At 44.7% G+C, this 17,170-nt stretch overlaps 2 protein-coding genes across 2 annotated transcripts in view; both read right to left on the minus strand.

Annotated features, from left to right (window-relative positions):
* Positions 1–1,419, minus strand: part of tut7 (terminal uridylyl transferase 7) — a gene marked incomplete at its 5' end in the record, with an annotated part of 63,592 nt that extends 62,173 nt beyond the window's left edge. The window contains one exon of the mRNA XM_080532850.1: positions 987–1,419. Coding sequence (XP_080388976.1) covers positions 987–1,419 — 433 coding nt within the window. The remainder of the gene's footprint in view (positions 1–986) is intronic.
* The window catches only part of kiss1rb (KISS1 receptor b), a gene marked incomplete at both ends in the record, with an annotated part of 203,944 nt that overhangs the window by 140,471 nt on the left and 46,303 nt on the right, over positions 1–17,170 (minus strand). The gene's annotated exons all lie outside the window — the stretch shown is intronic.

Here is a 17,170-nt window from a genome sequence, read left to right on the forward strand (position 1 = left end):
TTTGTACACGCGTTCTCTTACTAATCAGCTGCTCCATTACTGGAATAGAAATGGCTTACGAAATTCACGTTCGCGCATGTCCATCCGTGTGTGTGTGTGTTTGCTGAGCATGTGAGGAAGATAGAGAGAATAATAAAACTTTTGATATTGTTTTTGATCACTAATGATTAGATTTAGATTAGATTACATTTTGTCTACTTCCTTCTTGCTGGTCTCTGCAGCCTAGAATATGACACACCCACTGACTATGTGACTGTTCTACGTTTTGGTTCGCGCTTGAGAACCACTATTTTCTGGTTCCTGCTGCGAACCAACTTTTCAGGCTCCGAACCAATTGAGTTTCAGTCTGAACGCGCCGGCCAGTTCCAGACTTGGTTCGCAAACGCGAACCAGCACGGTTCTTTGCCGGTGTGAACGCCCTATCAGAGACGTATGTCACATGTTTTTTCACGCACACGCAAAGACAAACTTCGTGGCCATTTCTCAACTTCATGGCCATAACAGTAGCTTGCTAGTAAGAGAACATGTTTAGAAGAAGAGTTATAAAATAGTGTATATTTATTTCAGATACTGTAGTGGAAGATCATTCATCATCACTCATTTCCAGAGAAGTAGCCGCCATCTTGTTGTGACATTTTTGTTTATCCTGCCCCTTCTGCCCCTTCACATTGATTGGTCCAAAGTCAGGAATATAACCAACGACTGTCATTATTACCACCCAGTATACAAATCAGTCTGTGTTGACACCCCTCTACAGTGTTGACACCCCTCTACAGTGTTGACACCCCTCTACAGTGTTCTCTGTCTTAACCCTCTACAGTGTTCTCTGCGTTTGCCACACGTCAGTAGAACTTGGTAATATGATTAATTTGCATTAAAAGAAATGTACGCGTTAAGGTTTCCGTACAGGACAGTCTTGAGCTGTTTTTTAAATGCTGCGACCGAGACCACTGATCTAAGTTCCAAGGGAAGAGCAAGACCCTCACCTGAGTTGTACGTGTCGGCGGTCTCTCGCCTCCCCTGTTCCCTGTCCTCCCCCTGGTCCTCCCTCTGGTCCTCCCCCTGGTCCTCTCCCTGGGAGCTCCTCCTCCAGCGCTGCGGGGGGCGCTCTCTCCAGTTCTCCTCCCGCCCACCGGCCTGGGTCTCAGTGCCAGGGAACTTCCGAAATCCCTCCCTCTGGGAGGGGCTGTGTCCACCCTTGAACCCCCCGGGGGAGCTGCTCAGGGGGCCCATCCCTCCCTTCTTGGGGCTGGCTCGGTAGGACCCGCCATGGGTCCTTTTACCCTGGGGGCCCGTCTCCAGTTTGGGGCTGTATCCTCTCCCCATGTCCTGGCTCCTCCAGCTCTCTGTCTCCTCTGCCCCTGCGGCCCTGTCCCAGCCTCCTTGCTTGGGGTAACGTGACCTGCCTGACTCTTCCATGGTGTACTTCAACTAAACCTATCGGGTGGAAAAGAGAGATGTCAGTCATAGGTTGAGGAGCAGGAGCCAAATTACGGACAATAAAACACTATTCTAGATTTTGTTAGTTGACTCTGGGAAATCTATGTACAACTAGGGATGGGACGATTATCGTTTTTATCGTTAATCGCGATACAAACACCCGCGATAACTTAATCGTGGATAATTTTAATTATTTAAATAATCGTATGTTATGAATAAACTGTAATATAATTGCGATTCCTCACATGAGCCGCACGCGAATATTCTCACAGAACTTGTCTCGCGCTATTGTTCAGCCTACATGGGTACCGTTACTGTCAAGTCAGCCTTGTCAGTTAGTCACTAGGTAACGTATGCTAGCCTACTCACCATGGCTGGTGAAAAACTTAAGACGGGATACTGTAATTTGCCTACCTTGTTATTAACAGGCAGTGACAGTCTATGGCTGCAAAAGGCACGGTCGCCCCTTAGCTTTAGCAAATATATTGTGGTTTACTTAATACTGTTCAGCACTTGGGGTTACATGCAATGCATGACTTGTGCTATATAGGCTTAATACAATTATGAAAGCGGCAAGTAGCAAGTGTGCGCATCAAAGGCATTAGGCACGTAACATCCATGCTGTATAAACACATGACAACCGTGCGTTTAGAGATGCTCCGATCAGGGTTTTTGGTGCCGATCACCGATCACTGTAATCAGTGATCTGCCGATCCGATATCACCGATCACCGATCACAGCGTCGAAAATGGCAATTGAAGCATTCTATTTATTGTGTAGCATTATTTATGTTTTTAATTATTCTTAACACCATTGACATTGTATATTAAGTATTCAAATGAAATTAGGAGATGAGAAAGTATCATGAATTGACAACCATCTGTTTTATTGAATTCACAACCACCTGTAGCTTACTTCAGGAAAAACAAATAAAATGTGAAAATAAAAATCATAATAAATAAAATGTACACTGTCACATCAAATGTGCAACATTCCACTCGAATGAGAGGAACTAGGGGCTCTTAGAGAACTTGGAGCTTATACTGTAGCTTTCCTGAGGAACAATAAACATACCCAAACTAAACTGCAACATAAACAGGCTATAGCCAAATATAAAATACTGTTTCAAGTCAGTCAGTTTCAAGTCATATTTAGGAGGAGATAAGACAGCAAGTCAGCAATAATCAATAAAACAAAAAAACAAAACATTGCACCTAAGGAGATTTCAGACTTAAACCGTACTTATTAAGCAGCATCACTGGCAGATTAGCCTTGAGAAATACAAGCATCTCAGCGTTTTTGGCACTCAGCCTGTTCCTCTTATCATCTAAAATATGTCCTGCTATGCTGAAAAGTCACTCGCTATCTACACTTGTGCAAGGTGCACAGAGGAAGACCTAAAACTCACGCGCTAATAGTTGTTGTTGCTATGGGCCTTAGCCTAGCTTAGTGACTTCCTGCTCGCTGGGTCACATGACGTCGCTGAACACTACCTACACTACGCTCGTGAAGTCGCGCTGGAACTCTGACCAGCACTCGTGGAACGCCTCTCGTCCAATCAAAGCACTCGGTCCCTTTATGACGTCGAGCCCAGTGTGCGCTTCGGCGCTCTCGGAGCGAATCGACGAACGCAGCAAATGCCGTATGATATTCGTGGTATTGAAAGACCTTGCGTGCGTTCCTCCGCGAGGAATTTCTTTTGAGCAGACATTACAAACTGCATATTTGTTGTCTCTTTCCGACACTGTGTAATATTGCCAGACTGGCGACGCCATTTCTCTATGTAAACTGATCGGCCGTGTTTGATCGGCCGTTTTGAGAACTCCGATCAAAACCGATCAAGGGCATATCGGCCGATATCGATCGGCGCCGATCAGATCGGAGCATCTCTACGTGCGACCTGGAACGAGAGGCCAAACAAATTCAACTGTCGGATTCTACTGTAGCTAGGAGGGCATCAGACATTTCAGAGAACATTGCACATACTCTTAAGGACAAACTGTCATCCGCTGAGTTTGTCAGCCTTGCAATGGACGAAAGCTTGGATATCAATGACACGCCACAATTACTCATCTTTATCCGAGCGATCAACAGTAAGTTTTAGGGATGTCCCGATCCGATACTGATATCGCCGCGATATTGGACCTGAATGCTGGATCGCGGATCGCACCAGAAAAAAAAAGGCTCCGATCCGCGCTCTCGATCTGGTGTGTCACTCAAGTGACGACAACAGTAGTAGCCAGTGGTCACGTGCATGACCAGGGCTCGATAGTGCGACTATTTTGGTCGCATTTGCGAGTGAATATATTTCTGTGCGACTTGGAAATACATTCAATCGCACCAGTGCGACTAAGAGACTGCTGAACTACTGTCATGCGCAGTCAAACTTATGTGTATAAGCGATGAGGGAATGAAAACAGTGAACAGAAACGCGTGTCGCAGAAATGCTTCACGCGAGTCCTATATGCGCTTAAAATGCGCATAATGGATACAGCTCTCATAGTTCGTAGCGATGTGTGCTTCCGGTTTCATTACAAAGAGGTTAACCCTATATGTGCCTGACGTCTAACAACATTCAAACTGACTCTAAAATGACTCTAAATGACATCATTTGAAAGCTTATGATCTGTAGTTCCAATCCACAACACGTCGCATGTGTTGCTTTAATAAAGGCTGGCAGTCTTTAATTTAACTGTTGTTGGTGTGGACTATATACTGGGGAGGTATTTGTTATTATTCAGGGGTCAAAAAATGTATACAAATATCGGATCGGTATCGGTATCGCAGATACCCGAAGCCCAGGTATCGGTAGTGAAAAAGTGGGATCGGGACATCCCTAGTAAGTTTGACATTACAGAAGAACTGCTTGACATGGTTTCACTGGAGAATGGAACAACGGGCATTGAAATAAAAAACGCTGTGCTGGAAACATTAGAAAAGTTTAACATTGGACTAGAAAAAATCACAGCATTCACAACAGATGGAACGGAGCCGGAGCAGGAACGGAGCCGTGGCTTTGCTGAAAGAAACGCTGAAAAACGGCGGGGTTGCTGCTGAGGGTATTTTCTCATACCATTGTATTGTGCATCAACAAGCCTTGTTTGCTAAGTTCAAATGTCTGAATGAAGTGATGGCAAATGTAATCGAAGTGGTTAATTATATCAGGGCCCGTGCAAGAAACCACTTAAATTTTAAACTGCTGTGTGAGGAGTTTGACACTCACTATGGAGATTTGGTGTTACACACCGAGATCAGATGGCTGTCTAAAGGACGTATGCTTGCACATTTCATGGACCTGCTTGAACCCCTGAAATCCTTCATTGTCGGCCAAGGGGAGACTTCACAATTTTCCTTTTTGGATGATAAAGAGTGGGGGCTGTCTGTTGCGTTCCTGTGTGACATTACGCAGCACTTGAACGAACTTAATCTCAAGATGCAGGGAAGAAACAAGACCGTGTATGAGCTCTACACGGCTGTCAGAGTATTTTATGACAAACTGGATGTACTCGAACAAAGTGTCCGTGGTTCTGATTACCGTTTCTTCCCCACCGTGTAGAAAGTGATGGCGACGCATGCAGACGCTCTCCCGCCCTGTCAATCACAATTCTGTGACGTGCTAACTGAGCTCAAGCAAAACTACACATCAAGATTCCACGACTTCAAGGACCATAGCAATATTTTTCTACTTGTGAAAAACCCATTCCTGATTGAGGTCAATGAAATGAAGCAAATAAGCGACCAGCTCGGACTTGTGCAGCTTCAAATGGAGTTCGTGGAGTTAAAGAGCTCAGATGAACTTCAGCGTCAGTTTCGGATTACAGATGTCGTGGACTTTTGGAAACTGGTGGGGCATCTACCAAATATCTCCAGACTGGCAAGACGCATCATCTCAATGTTTCCGTCCACATACCGGTGTGAAGCAGCATTCTCTGCGCTCTCAAAAATAAAATGTCGCAACCGAAACAGATTGAGTCTGCAGCACACAACAGAGGCCCTTCGGATCGCCGTTTCCAGCGCAGAGCCCGACTTCAAATCACTTGTGCGGCAGAAGGAGTGTCAGAAATCACATCGAGTGTGAAGTAAGTACAACATTACTCTTCTGACAACCCCTGCTGTCTATAATCTGCTGTTATATGGACTGTGATTATCAGTAAACATGCTGTCTATTATCTGTTATGGGCAGTGATGATCAGTAAACATGCTGTCTGTTATCTGTTGTTATGGGCAGTGATGATCAGTAAACATGCTGTCTGTTATCTGTTGTTATGGGCAGTGATGATCAGCAATGTGTGTTTTGTGGTTGCAGTGAAAATAATAAATCACAGTTATTGCACTGTACATTATGCTTTTCATTCCTTAGTAACATATTTGTTATATATCCGAACCTATTCTTGTTTATTTTCTCAGTCGTTTTATTATTTTTACCGTTTGTTTTCTCTCCTCCACCAGTCCATTCCATCATCCCTGGACAGCCTGCCCTACCTGCCCTCCTGCCTGCCTGCCCTGCCTACCCTCCTGCCTGCCTAACGACTACTCCTCCTGCCTAAGCCCCTGCCTGCCTAACGACTACTCCTCCTGCCTAAGCCCCTGCCTGCCTGCCGACTACCCCTCCTGCCTAAGCCCCTGCCTGCCTGCCGACTACCCCCTCCTGCCTAAGCCCCTGCCTGCCTGCCGACTACCCCTCCTGCCTAAGCCCCTGCCTGCCTGCCGACTACTCCCCCTGCCTGACCCCCCGCTTGCCCTACGACCATTCTCTGCCTAACCCCTTTAATAAATATCCTTTGTCATTACCCTAGTCTCTGTGTCCGTCTGTTCTGGGGTGCTGCCACATTTGACCGCTTGATTCAGGCCTAACAATATTACTATTATCCATATTCTCAAATGCATAATGATTTCAGGGAGGAAAGGAGCGTTTTTGGATTGTGGCTCTTGCAAAAATATGTTTTCGTCAATGTGTCTCCTGATTAGGACAAGGTTGAGCACCACTGTGTTAGATGCTTTACAGTAATTCCCCAAATGACCAGAAAGGGAAGTTAGATTTGTCGCTGGTCGCTTTTGACTAATTAAGTCGCCAAGGGGCTCTGGAAAGTCGCCAGATTTAGGCCCAATCCCGATTCTCTTTTCTACCACTTCGGCTCGTTTTGGAGTCACTCGCTTTGGAGGGCCTCCGAACCGAGCCACAAGCCGTAGTGGTTCCCCGGGGGAAATGGGACAACCCTTCACGACTAATACGTCATCCGTAGTGTAATGAATGGGTTAATTCATAGTCAGGACAGCGCATGCGCCTAAAGGCGGCTACAGACTAGACGACTTTTCAAGTTGTAACATCGCTGAGCCTCTCACACTACCGCAGCACAGCGCAGACGTCGGGGCAGCGGAACACGGTGACTGTCAGCCTGTGACAAACGTGCAGATATGAGTGCTCCGGTCTGTCCTGCTGGCTCCGGTGTCCTGCCCACTGTCCTGAGCGCGCTGGACTGTGGAACTTTCTATGTTAAGCATAGGCACTAGGGATGCACGATATGCATTTTTTCCAACCGATACCGATAACCGATGTTTACCCGCTTCTCGTGGCCGATAACCGATATGAGAACCGATATGAGAACAGATATAATTTCACAGTTGATAACCTGTAGTTCATGCACACCTGAAGGTAAGAAAGGCTATGTAGTGAGCAAAGATTGATGATTTAATATTCCATAGTGATCTCACCAAATCTAACTTACATCACTATTGTTAACACAACAAAGAGAACACTTCTGACTCTTCAAATGTTCATTCATTAAAAAAAAGGAAATACATTTCAACATTGTTGAAAATCACATCACACTCGCTAGTCAAGCCAAACTATTGCAATGCATGGATTGGGTGAGTAATCCCCACTGCTACCTAGTTAACTATAACATTACTTTACATTGTTACCTAGTTAACTACAACACTACTTTACATTGTTACCTAGTTAACTATAACACTACTTTACATTGGTACCTAGTTAACTATAACACTACTTTACATTGTTACCTAGAACACTACTTTACATTGTTACCTAGTTAACTATAACACTACTTTACATTGTTACCTAGTTAACTATAACACTACTTTACATTGTTACCTAGAACACTACTTTACATTGTTACCTAGTTAACTATAACACTACTCTACATTGTTACCTAGTTAACTAACACTACTTTACATTGTTACCTAGTTAACTAACACTACTTTACATTGTTACCAAGAACACTACTTTACATTGTTACCTAGTTAACTAGAACACTACTTTACAATTTGTTACCTAGTTAAAACTAGAACACTACTTTACATTGTTACCTAGTTAACTAGAACACTACTTTACATTGTTACCTAGTTAACTAGAACACTACTTTACATTGTTACCTAGAACACTACTTTACATTGTTATCTAGTTAACTAGAACACTACTTTACATTGTTACCTAGTTAACTAGAACACTACTTTACATTGTTACCTAGTTAACTAGAACACTACTTTACATTGTTATCTAGTTAACTAGAACACTACTTTACATTGTTACCTAGTTAACTAGAACACTACTTTACATTGTTACCTAGTTAACTACAACACTACTTTACATTGTAACCTAGTTAACTAGAACACTACTCTACATTGTTACCTAGTTAACTACAACACTACTTTACATTGTTAGCAGGCTCACAAAACAAGCTGTGTTCGTTGACTAGCGACGTGTCATTGATTTTCAACAACGCATAGCTCACGCTTTTATTTTGAAATCGCGAAAACGAAAACAGAAGTCAATGTCGGAACGAGCCTCTCCTTGTCGTTCAGAGAACAGATGCCAAACTACCAACATGTTTGCTGTAATAATATGATTTGGCAGTAGAAAGCCATCAGTCACAGTGTTTCCTCCAGGATTTTTCACATTAGTGGCGGAGTGGTCGTCTTTCGCGCGCGCAGCGTGCACGCGAAAACTAATATAATTTCTTAAATAGCGGTTAAGTCATTAAAGCCGAGCAGGTGATTTTATATAGAAGGTGATCAAATACCAATATTGTTATGTACGACAGTATGTCATTGCAGCACTTTGTTGCACTTTACGACGTCCGTTAGAGCTTTACGACTGTGTGTGTGTGTTGTCAGAATGAATGGCACTTGACAGTAAACGGAGCTCAGTTTGTATACCTGTGTGGATCTACATTTATTAGCATAACACAAACATAATAAATTAGATAGAACAACCCTGTTCATTAATGTTCATTAATGCTTGAGTTCATGTTCATGTTCGCACTGTTACTGTGTTGTGTGCCAATGCACCCCTGTGATTGGTGGAGGTCACGGGGGGGGGGGCGGGTGCTGTGTGTGTTATTGAGACCGTTGGGAGAGAGAGCTCGGGTGAACTAAGAAAGTTGTGTATGAGATAGTTTACAATTAAACGCACAGATTACATGAGAGAAGCTATCTGTCATTATTTCAACCACTGTCCAAGTGGGGACGTTACAATACTTTCGTTTTAGAACGAAACGTTAGCCGCTAGCAGCGTTTTTAGCAGTCACCATTCTTGAGCAAAACACTGATACAAACAAACATTCAAATACTCGTGTCGTCTTGATTTTTTTTCCGATTTCAATGCCTGACGCATCATTTGAAAGCTTACCATCTGTAGTTTCAGACTATGTAAACAAACGAAAAAATACGTAAGCAAATGGTTATTATTTATCTGGTATAGATACCACTTCTGCGCCGAATGTACCTCCGCCGGCACAAATCCGCACCCGACATTGTAATTACCGTAATTTCTAAACGGTTTGTGCTATCGAAAAAATTCCAACTGTCCCTGAAAGCTGAGATGTTGCACTTCAACCAAGGGTATTACGGTAAAATGTGACGTGACGACATTCTCAGAGTCAGTTTACTCAGTGATTGGCGGAGCGTTCAGGGACACATGCTTTTTTTTCTGTTCTCCGGTCATAATAACTCGCTGCCTTTCTGCGCAGCCTGAATCAAAGTGGACTGTCTGAATCAGTTAGTGGCGGAGGAAATTCATTCGTGGCGGCCCGCCACCAATAAATGCATATAGAGGAAACACTGAGTCAATAGCTCGTCTCATTCACAGAACAGCATGGGTTGCCTGCACTGTTTGATTGCGTATTTTAGAGCAGACTACAGAGATGGTGAACATTAGCACTCGCTAACATTGGCTATCTATTTAACTTAGCTTACCGTTAATTGACTGCATGGCTGTACGCAGGCGCAGCATCATGAGCGCGACAACCGGAACCGGAAATATTTCCGGCTTCATATTATCGGCTCTATATCGGCTAAAATTTAATAAAACCGATAAATATTTAATAACATTCATTTCCCAATATCGGGCCGATAATTATCGGCACCGATAATATCGTGCATCCCTAATAGGCACAGCACCTCGACATAAAAGCGATTTCTTTTGTTATGCTTGTTATAAAGAAAGGGTCTATAATGCATTGAAATAACATTAAATTATATAACCCATCAACAATATTACATAATAACAACTGCTCGGATAGGATTGCGGGTTGTTTTGGTTTAATACGTGCCATAGCTGTAAATAAAACATGGAAATAGATCATGCGTGTCTATCATGCACACATCAGCCTAACGTTAGATAGATAACTTCACATTAAATAGGTCTATCATCATCCGCTGTCAAACGCCACAGGTAATCTTTTGTTTCTAAACAGGAATGTACATCTCGATGTGAACCGCGCTCCTTATGGGAAGGCTGTGCTTGACGCTTCCATGGGGAGCTCCTGCATAGGCACAATATCGGCATAATAGCGATCTTTTTTTGTTATGCTTGTTGTAAAGAAAAGGTCTATAATGCATTGAAATGACATTAAACTAAGATAATACGATGGTTATCCTAATTTTTCAAGTCTTTAATTACAAGTAATTCCAGAAAAAGTAAATGACATTTCAGGCTTGCTTCCGTATTATAAGAGCGAAAAGAAAATTTCTGTAGATGATTCGCAATGCATGCCGGAAGGGAGTCTCATGGCTCCGAATCGAACGAGGGTCAAGATTTTCTCCAAATGGAGCCATGGATAAACCTAACCCTCGCCCTAACCCTAAATGAGTAATGAATTGGGACGCCACTACGGCTACACGTGAACGCGCAAAATGGAGCCGTAGGGGTGAAAAGGGAGCCGGAGTGGTGAATTGGGATTCACCCAAAGGGACAAAGTCGACAAGTTGGCAACACTGGGAGTGCGTTCTTTAAACTTCCTTGGGTAAGTTAATGAAAGGTGCTGATTGGCCGAAAAGGAGTTAGGTCAATCAGCGCTCGATTGCTCTTCCTTAAGGACCCGGATTATGGCCAGAGATATGTGCCACTAGAATCTGAATTACTGACTTAAAATGTCATAAAAATACAACAAAATCTAAGTTAAAGTGATTACATTGTGTTTTATTGGCATTCGATTTTTTTTAATTAATATTATTATAAACATTTTTTATTTATTCTCGCGATAATATCGTGGATCACGATTATTTTGCCCACGATAATCGTGCCATGAAATGTTCTTATCATCCCACCCCTATGTACAACCCAATCGGAATTCTGTAACAGTGAGGGATTGTCTGGTGGTGCTAAAGAGTGTGTGATGCGACCGAGTTGACATCATGAAGTGGTAAACTTACTCAGGTGAAAATACACTACCCACACCATCAAATTAATAGCTTTTTCGGTTGTGTAGCTGGTTTCCATCGGGTATTTAGGAGACAGTGTTGGCAATTCAGAGGTTGCAGATTTGAGACCTGTGTGAGCAACGGAAAGTGGCAGTACTGTTTGCTGCAACTCTGTCACAGTGTTGCACTCAGCACCGGCTGAGGTAGCTGTAATGTCATGCTGAGGTAGCTGTGATGTCATGCTGAGGTAGCTGAGGTGTTATGCGGTCAGAGAGGTGAGGGGCGGCTGTGGCGCAGGAGGTAGAGCCGCCGTCTAATGATTGCAAGGTTGGCAGTTCGGCAGTTCAAGCCCCGGCTGGCCACATGTCGAAGTGTCCTTGGGCAAGACACTGAACCCCAAATTGCTCCCAGTGAGCGGGCCGGGCCGGCGCCTTGCACGGTAGCTTGCCGCCATTGGTGTGTGAATGTGTGTGTGAATGGGTGAATGAGAGGCTGTTGTAAAGCGCTTTGTATAAAGGCGCTATACAAGTGCAGTCCATTTAGGTAACCGAGTGGAGATGGTAGACTCACTCAGGTTCACACCTAACCCTAACCCCACCCGTGGTTCACATACCCCCACCCTCAACGGCGTTGCTGGTTTCCAGCAGGTATTTAGGAGACAGTAGTCAAGCAAGGCCGGTGGTAGCTATGGGCAGGGGTGGGCTCTGTCTACCGGAACACGCGTCTCGCCCACCAGCCACCAGTTCAAAAGTTAACTATTTTTTCCCCTAGAATTGTTGATATTCCAGGGACGTGTTTGAATGTTTGATGTCTAGCCCTAGCAGACCACCCCTCTCCCCGTCGACTTGTGGCCTTGCTACCGCTAGCCCCCCTCCACCACCACCACCACCACCACCTACGGTGTTGTTTCTGGCCTGCAGTCAGTTGTGTTGGCAGTGCTGGTCCGAGACTTGTGTGAGCAACTCGAAGTGCAGGGACTGTCTGCAGCAACTTGACATCCATCATACTGACAAACTCAGTGATGAAATGTAGACAATAAGCCAGAGAAGCAATTGTCTGAGTCAGTTAATTTAAGGTTGCACTTACCAAAAGTCGTCTCTGCATGTACGCCAGATGCGACTTTGACGAGATTGCACTGAAAAAAGGAGCTTGTCATTGACAATACCCACTTTGAAATAGCGCCTCTCTCCGCTGGTATGGACTATTTAGCTAGCTGAAGGTAACAAGCTCGCGAGGTTGTGGGGCGGTAGTGTTAGCAAACATTGCTAGCTGACAGCCAGATAGCTGGCTAACTTAAGGAGAAATAGTCCAACTATGGTTTATTGTTAGCAGCAGAATGTGTGGTTTAGAAATGATCACAGTTATCAAGCCAATTAGCTAGCTAGCGACACAAGTAAGTGTTCCGAAGTCAATAACAAAGATAACAGTTAGTTATCTGCCTTATCTGCTAGCTAGCATGTTGCAACAATGACGTGACATTTAGCTGCCTAGTTAGTTCGCCAGCTTTAAGCTGATAAGTGTTATTTGTGTACAATTCTAGGTAGCATTAGTTTAGATTATATTGCTATACCAACACTATTAATTAACTATCCGATGTCAACACCGGGCAGCTATGTGAGATGTGGAAGGTAAACGGACAGCTAGCTGTTAGCTGGTGCTAACTACATACATCAGCCATGTTTGCTTGCTAGCTAGCTGCTAGAGGCTAATCCTCAGTGGGTTAGGGTACATTATGAAGTAGCAAACCATACTGCCATTATGAATATGTTAATAGAACCATGCTTGCAAAATACCTTTGGTCTTTGTCTGGGCAGCATACTAATGTGTCTACTCGGTATATCGTCAATCTCTGCAGCTCTTCTGTAAACTTGGCTATGGTCGTTCAACTCCTTCCTGGACTTCACTGGGGTTTTAATGGCGGGTTACCGCCACCTACTGGACTGGAGGGTTATGGTGCGTTGGAGACTAACCATTATTGTAATGACAGTGTTTGATGCATTTATTTATTTTTGCCGTATTTTTTTGTAATGACCAGCGCCGATCAACGCCTTTCAATACATGTTGCACAATGGGAATACAATCTGTCCGATTTGCTCACACACTTCGTCTGCGTCCCAGATAGTAACCTGAGCCAGATCCACCCCCCTGAATCTGAGCCAGATCTCAGACCGGACCAGTGAAATCAATCCGTATCAGAGTACAAATGCACAAGGGGCCAGACCCGGGCTGAACCCGATGATCGGACCTGGGCCCAGTTGTTCAAAACGTTTAATCTGGATCAGAATGATTCTTTTTTGCTATCCAGGATCAAATCGAGTGGGCTGATTTCCCTTATACCACTCAAAATCAGCCAGATAGATCTGTCCTGGATAGAAAAAAAGAATCAGGATCATTCTGATCCAGATTAAAAGTTTTGAACAACTGGGCCCAGATCATTGAGATAAGATCCTGTCAAATTAATACGCAGCCTAATAATAAATATTTGAGCTCAATACTCAAGTTGTAAAAGAAAATCAGGGGAGATGGTGGATTTTATCATATGATGAGGACAATTTTAGCATCCCCTCAGCGTCAGTGACTTCAGTGTCAGTAACTTGGTAAAAATGTCATTGCATGTGTTCGTGCCCCCTCGCACCTTGAAATAGCAGTAATACCACGTTCATTGATAAATGACATAACGTATGGAAAGAGGGGATGGCCGTTTTAGAAGGGGGACGATTTTGACTGCTTTTATTTCAGGGGGGGTGCCATCCCCCCTCAACTCGAGTGCTGCTTATACTGTAATAATATAATGGTCTTATTCTTATCAGGTGGTCTTATTCTTATATGGCTGCGAACTCCCGTTGCGAACTCCCAGACACCGGAGAAAATCCAGTATAATTTAGCGCGTGGCTGACAAAAGCACCACATTTTTTCCATGTGCTCTACATCACCATAGCGTTCAATTTTTGGTGGGAGCCACTTCATCAAGATGGCCGATGGCGGTCATCTTGGATTTCCAAGGTGGCCGCCATGTAAAATCTATAAGTGCAAATATCTCGGCTTCCAAGCCACTTAGAAGGTCAATCTTGGTGTCAAAATATAAATGTTCTGGGTCAGGGAATGCAATAAAGCTATTGAGAATATCATTATTTTTTTTTATTTTTTTTTGACCACTGCACTGACTGAGGCTGGTATCGCATCCTCTGGCACAGCTGACTCTTTCCTCAAAGCATGCACCTCACTAGGACAAGACATGCCCACCAAGTGAGCGCTCTGGCACTGGGGAAGCTGCAGCAGGATGCCTTCTTGGACATGGTGACTGAGGGACCACGTGATGAGAAGATCAAAGAAGCTTGGAGACAAGATATAATCACCAAGAGTCCAACATTCCAGTACTGGGATACCATCCTCAACTTGGAAATAATGGGTCTGATATTTGTACGTGCCCACAGAGAACAGGATTTCCCCCTCTATGTGGAGTCACTGAAGGCTCTCGTCCCATGGTTCTTCGCCCTTGATCACCAGAACTATGCCAAATGGATTCCTGTCCACATCCACAACATGGAAAGCTTGCCCACGTCCATTCACAATGAATTTGAAGAACATGGTCACTGGGTTATTCCCAAGACCACAAACAGATTCTCAAGCATACCGATAGACCAGGCTCATGAGCAGAATAATCAAGTCAAGTCAAGTCAACTTTATTTGTATAGTACCTTACGTACAGCAATGCTGAGCCAAAGTGCTTCACAGTAAAAATAGAAAAAATGCAGGAAACAAGCAAGCACAATGCACACAACACAATGCAACACAAAACATGGCAAAATCAAAAGAGAAGACAAAAGGACCAAAACAATAAAACAATAAGACAATAAGACAATAAGAGCCAGGGACCTACAACAAAAACCACAAGATAATAAAAGCCAGGGACCAATAGCTAGGTGGGGGGGAAGGCTAGGGAAAACAGGTATGTTTTAAGGAGAGATTTAAACATCTCCAGGGTCTGAGCGGCCCGTACGTGGAGGGGGAGGCTGTTCCAGAGTTTAGGTGCAGCAGCCGAAAAAGCTCTGTTCCCCCTGGTTTTCAGCCTGGTTCTGGGCACCACCAGCAGCAGCTGGTCTGCTGATCTGAGGGATCTGGAAGGGGTGTGGCGGTGCAAGAGCTCAGAGAGGTAAAGGGGGGCCAGTCCATTTAGTGCTTTAAAAACGGTCAGGGATAATTTAAAATCAATGCGGTAACGCACAGGCAGCCAGTGGAGCGAGCACAGAATTGGACTAATGTGGTCCCACTTTTTAGTCCTCGTAAGGAGGCGCGCAGCCGCATTTTGGACGAGTTGTAGGCGGCGGAGCAGGGACTGGTCGATCCCCATGTAGAGTGCGTTACAGTAGTCCAGGCGAGTAGTGACAAAGGCATGTGTCACACTCTCCAGGTTCTTCTGGGAGAGGTAGGCCTTTGTCTTGGCCAGGAGTCTAAGATGATAAAAACTATTTTTTACTACGGAGCTGACTTGCTTTTCAAATTTAAAAGCACTATAAAAAATTACTCCAAGGTTCCTAACTGAGGTGGAGAGGTTGGAACTCAGGGGACCAAGGGCGTCGACGAGGGGGGCCGGGGGGGCACAATTAAAGACAATAACCTCCGTTTTTTTTTCATTGAGGGTTAAAAAGTTTTCTGACATCCAGCACTTTATTTCGGTCAGGCAGTCAAGCAGGGGCTGTAATGTGGTTTTCCCTTGGGTTAATTTTAAGGGAAGGTAAACCTGCACGTCATCGGGGAAGCAGTGGAAGGAAATGCTGCATTTCGCCAGGATCTGACCTAGGGGCAGCATGTACAATAGGAAGAGGGCGGGGCCCATGATTGATCCTTGGGGCACTCCACAGGTGAGGGGGGCTACTGGGGAGGAGAGGTCACCGAGTTGGACAGAAAAAGTCCGCTTATTTAGGTAAGACCGGAACCAGTCCAAGGCGACGCCCCTGATGCCTACATAATGCTCAAGTCGAGCTAGTAGAATCATGTGATCGACAGTGTCAAATGCAGCTGTGAGATCAAGGAGCAGCAGGATAGAGGGGTTACCTGCATCGGCGGCTATAATAAGGTCGTTAAAGACACGGAGAAGGGCCGTTTCAGTGCTGTGGCGCGGTTTAAAGCCAGACTGGAATTTATCGTTTATGTTATGTGGCTCAAGGAAGGCTTGTAGTTGTCGGTGGACTTTGCGCTCCAGAACTTTTGAGAGGAATGGTAACTGGGAAATGGGTCTGAAGTTGGCAAGGACGGAGGGGTCTAGGTTAGGCTTTTTTATCCGGGGCTGGACCACAGCGTGCTTGAAGGCAGCCGGGACGCAGCCAGTGCTGAGGCAGGCATTTATCAGCAGTAATATGACGGGAAGGACAGAGTCAGGGACTTCCTTGAGAAGGCGTGAGGGGAGTGCATCAGAGGGGCAGGTAGTGGGTCGCAGATGTTTGATAACGTTAGAGAGAGAGGAGAGGGAGACCGGCACAAACTGATCAAAGACAGCAGGCAGGGCATGAGGGGGAAGAGGAGGGGGTGGGAGGGGCGAGGGGGAGAGGGGTCTGAGGGCAGAGACTTTGCTAATAAAAAAATTAAGAAAACTTTCACATAGGACAAGTGAAGGTACAACAGAGGGGGTGTCACAGGGGTTAATGAGAGAGTTTAAAACCTTGAACAGAACCTGGGGTAATAATGATCTGGTGAAGGGTTCTGGGGGTGCAGTGGGACTCACCGAGAATCCCTCAGCATTCAAGAAGTGGATGATCGCAGGGCCTGAACAAGCACGACTCCTAAAAGAGTTTGAGCAGGAGTATATTTCAGAAGAAGGCAATAAACAACAACACCATGAAGAAGGAATGTCTACACAGAAGACATTCAAAGAACAAGCACTAGCTCTGGTGCACACCATCACTGGGATGAGCAATCCATTCCTAGATGACACCCCCGAGCTTCTAATGCTGGACACACGAAATAACTGACGAGTCTGTGGTTAACACAGTCCGCAATGTGGAATCAGTGGGCAGAGATCAGTACAACAAGTACCATGAGAGAGTGATCAGGAACCGCACACACTCCATTC

Source organism: Nansenia antarctica (genome assembly GCF_963989245.1).
Source record: "Nansenia antarctica genome assembly, chromosome: 5".
Classification (NCBI taxonomy): domain Eukaryota; kingdom Metazoa; phylum Chordata; class Actinopteri; order Argentiniformes; family Microstomatidae; genus Nansenia; species Nansenia antarctica.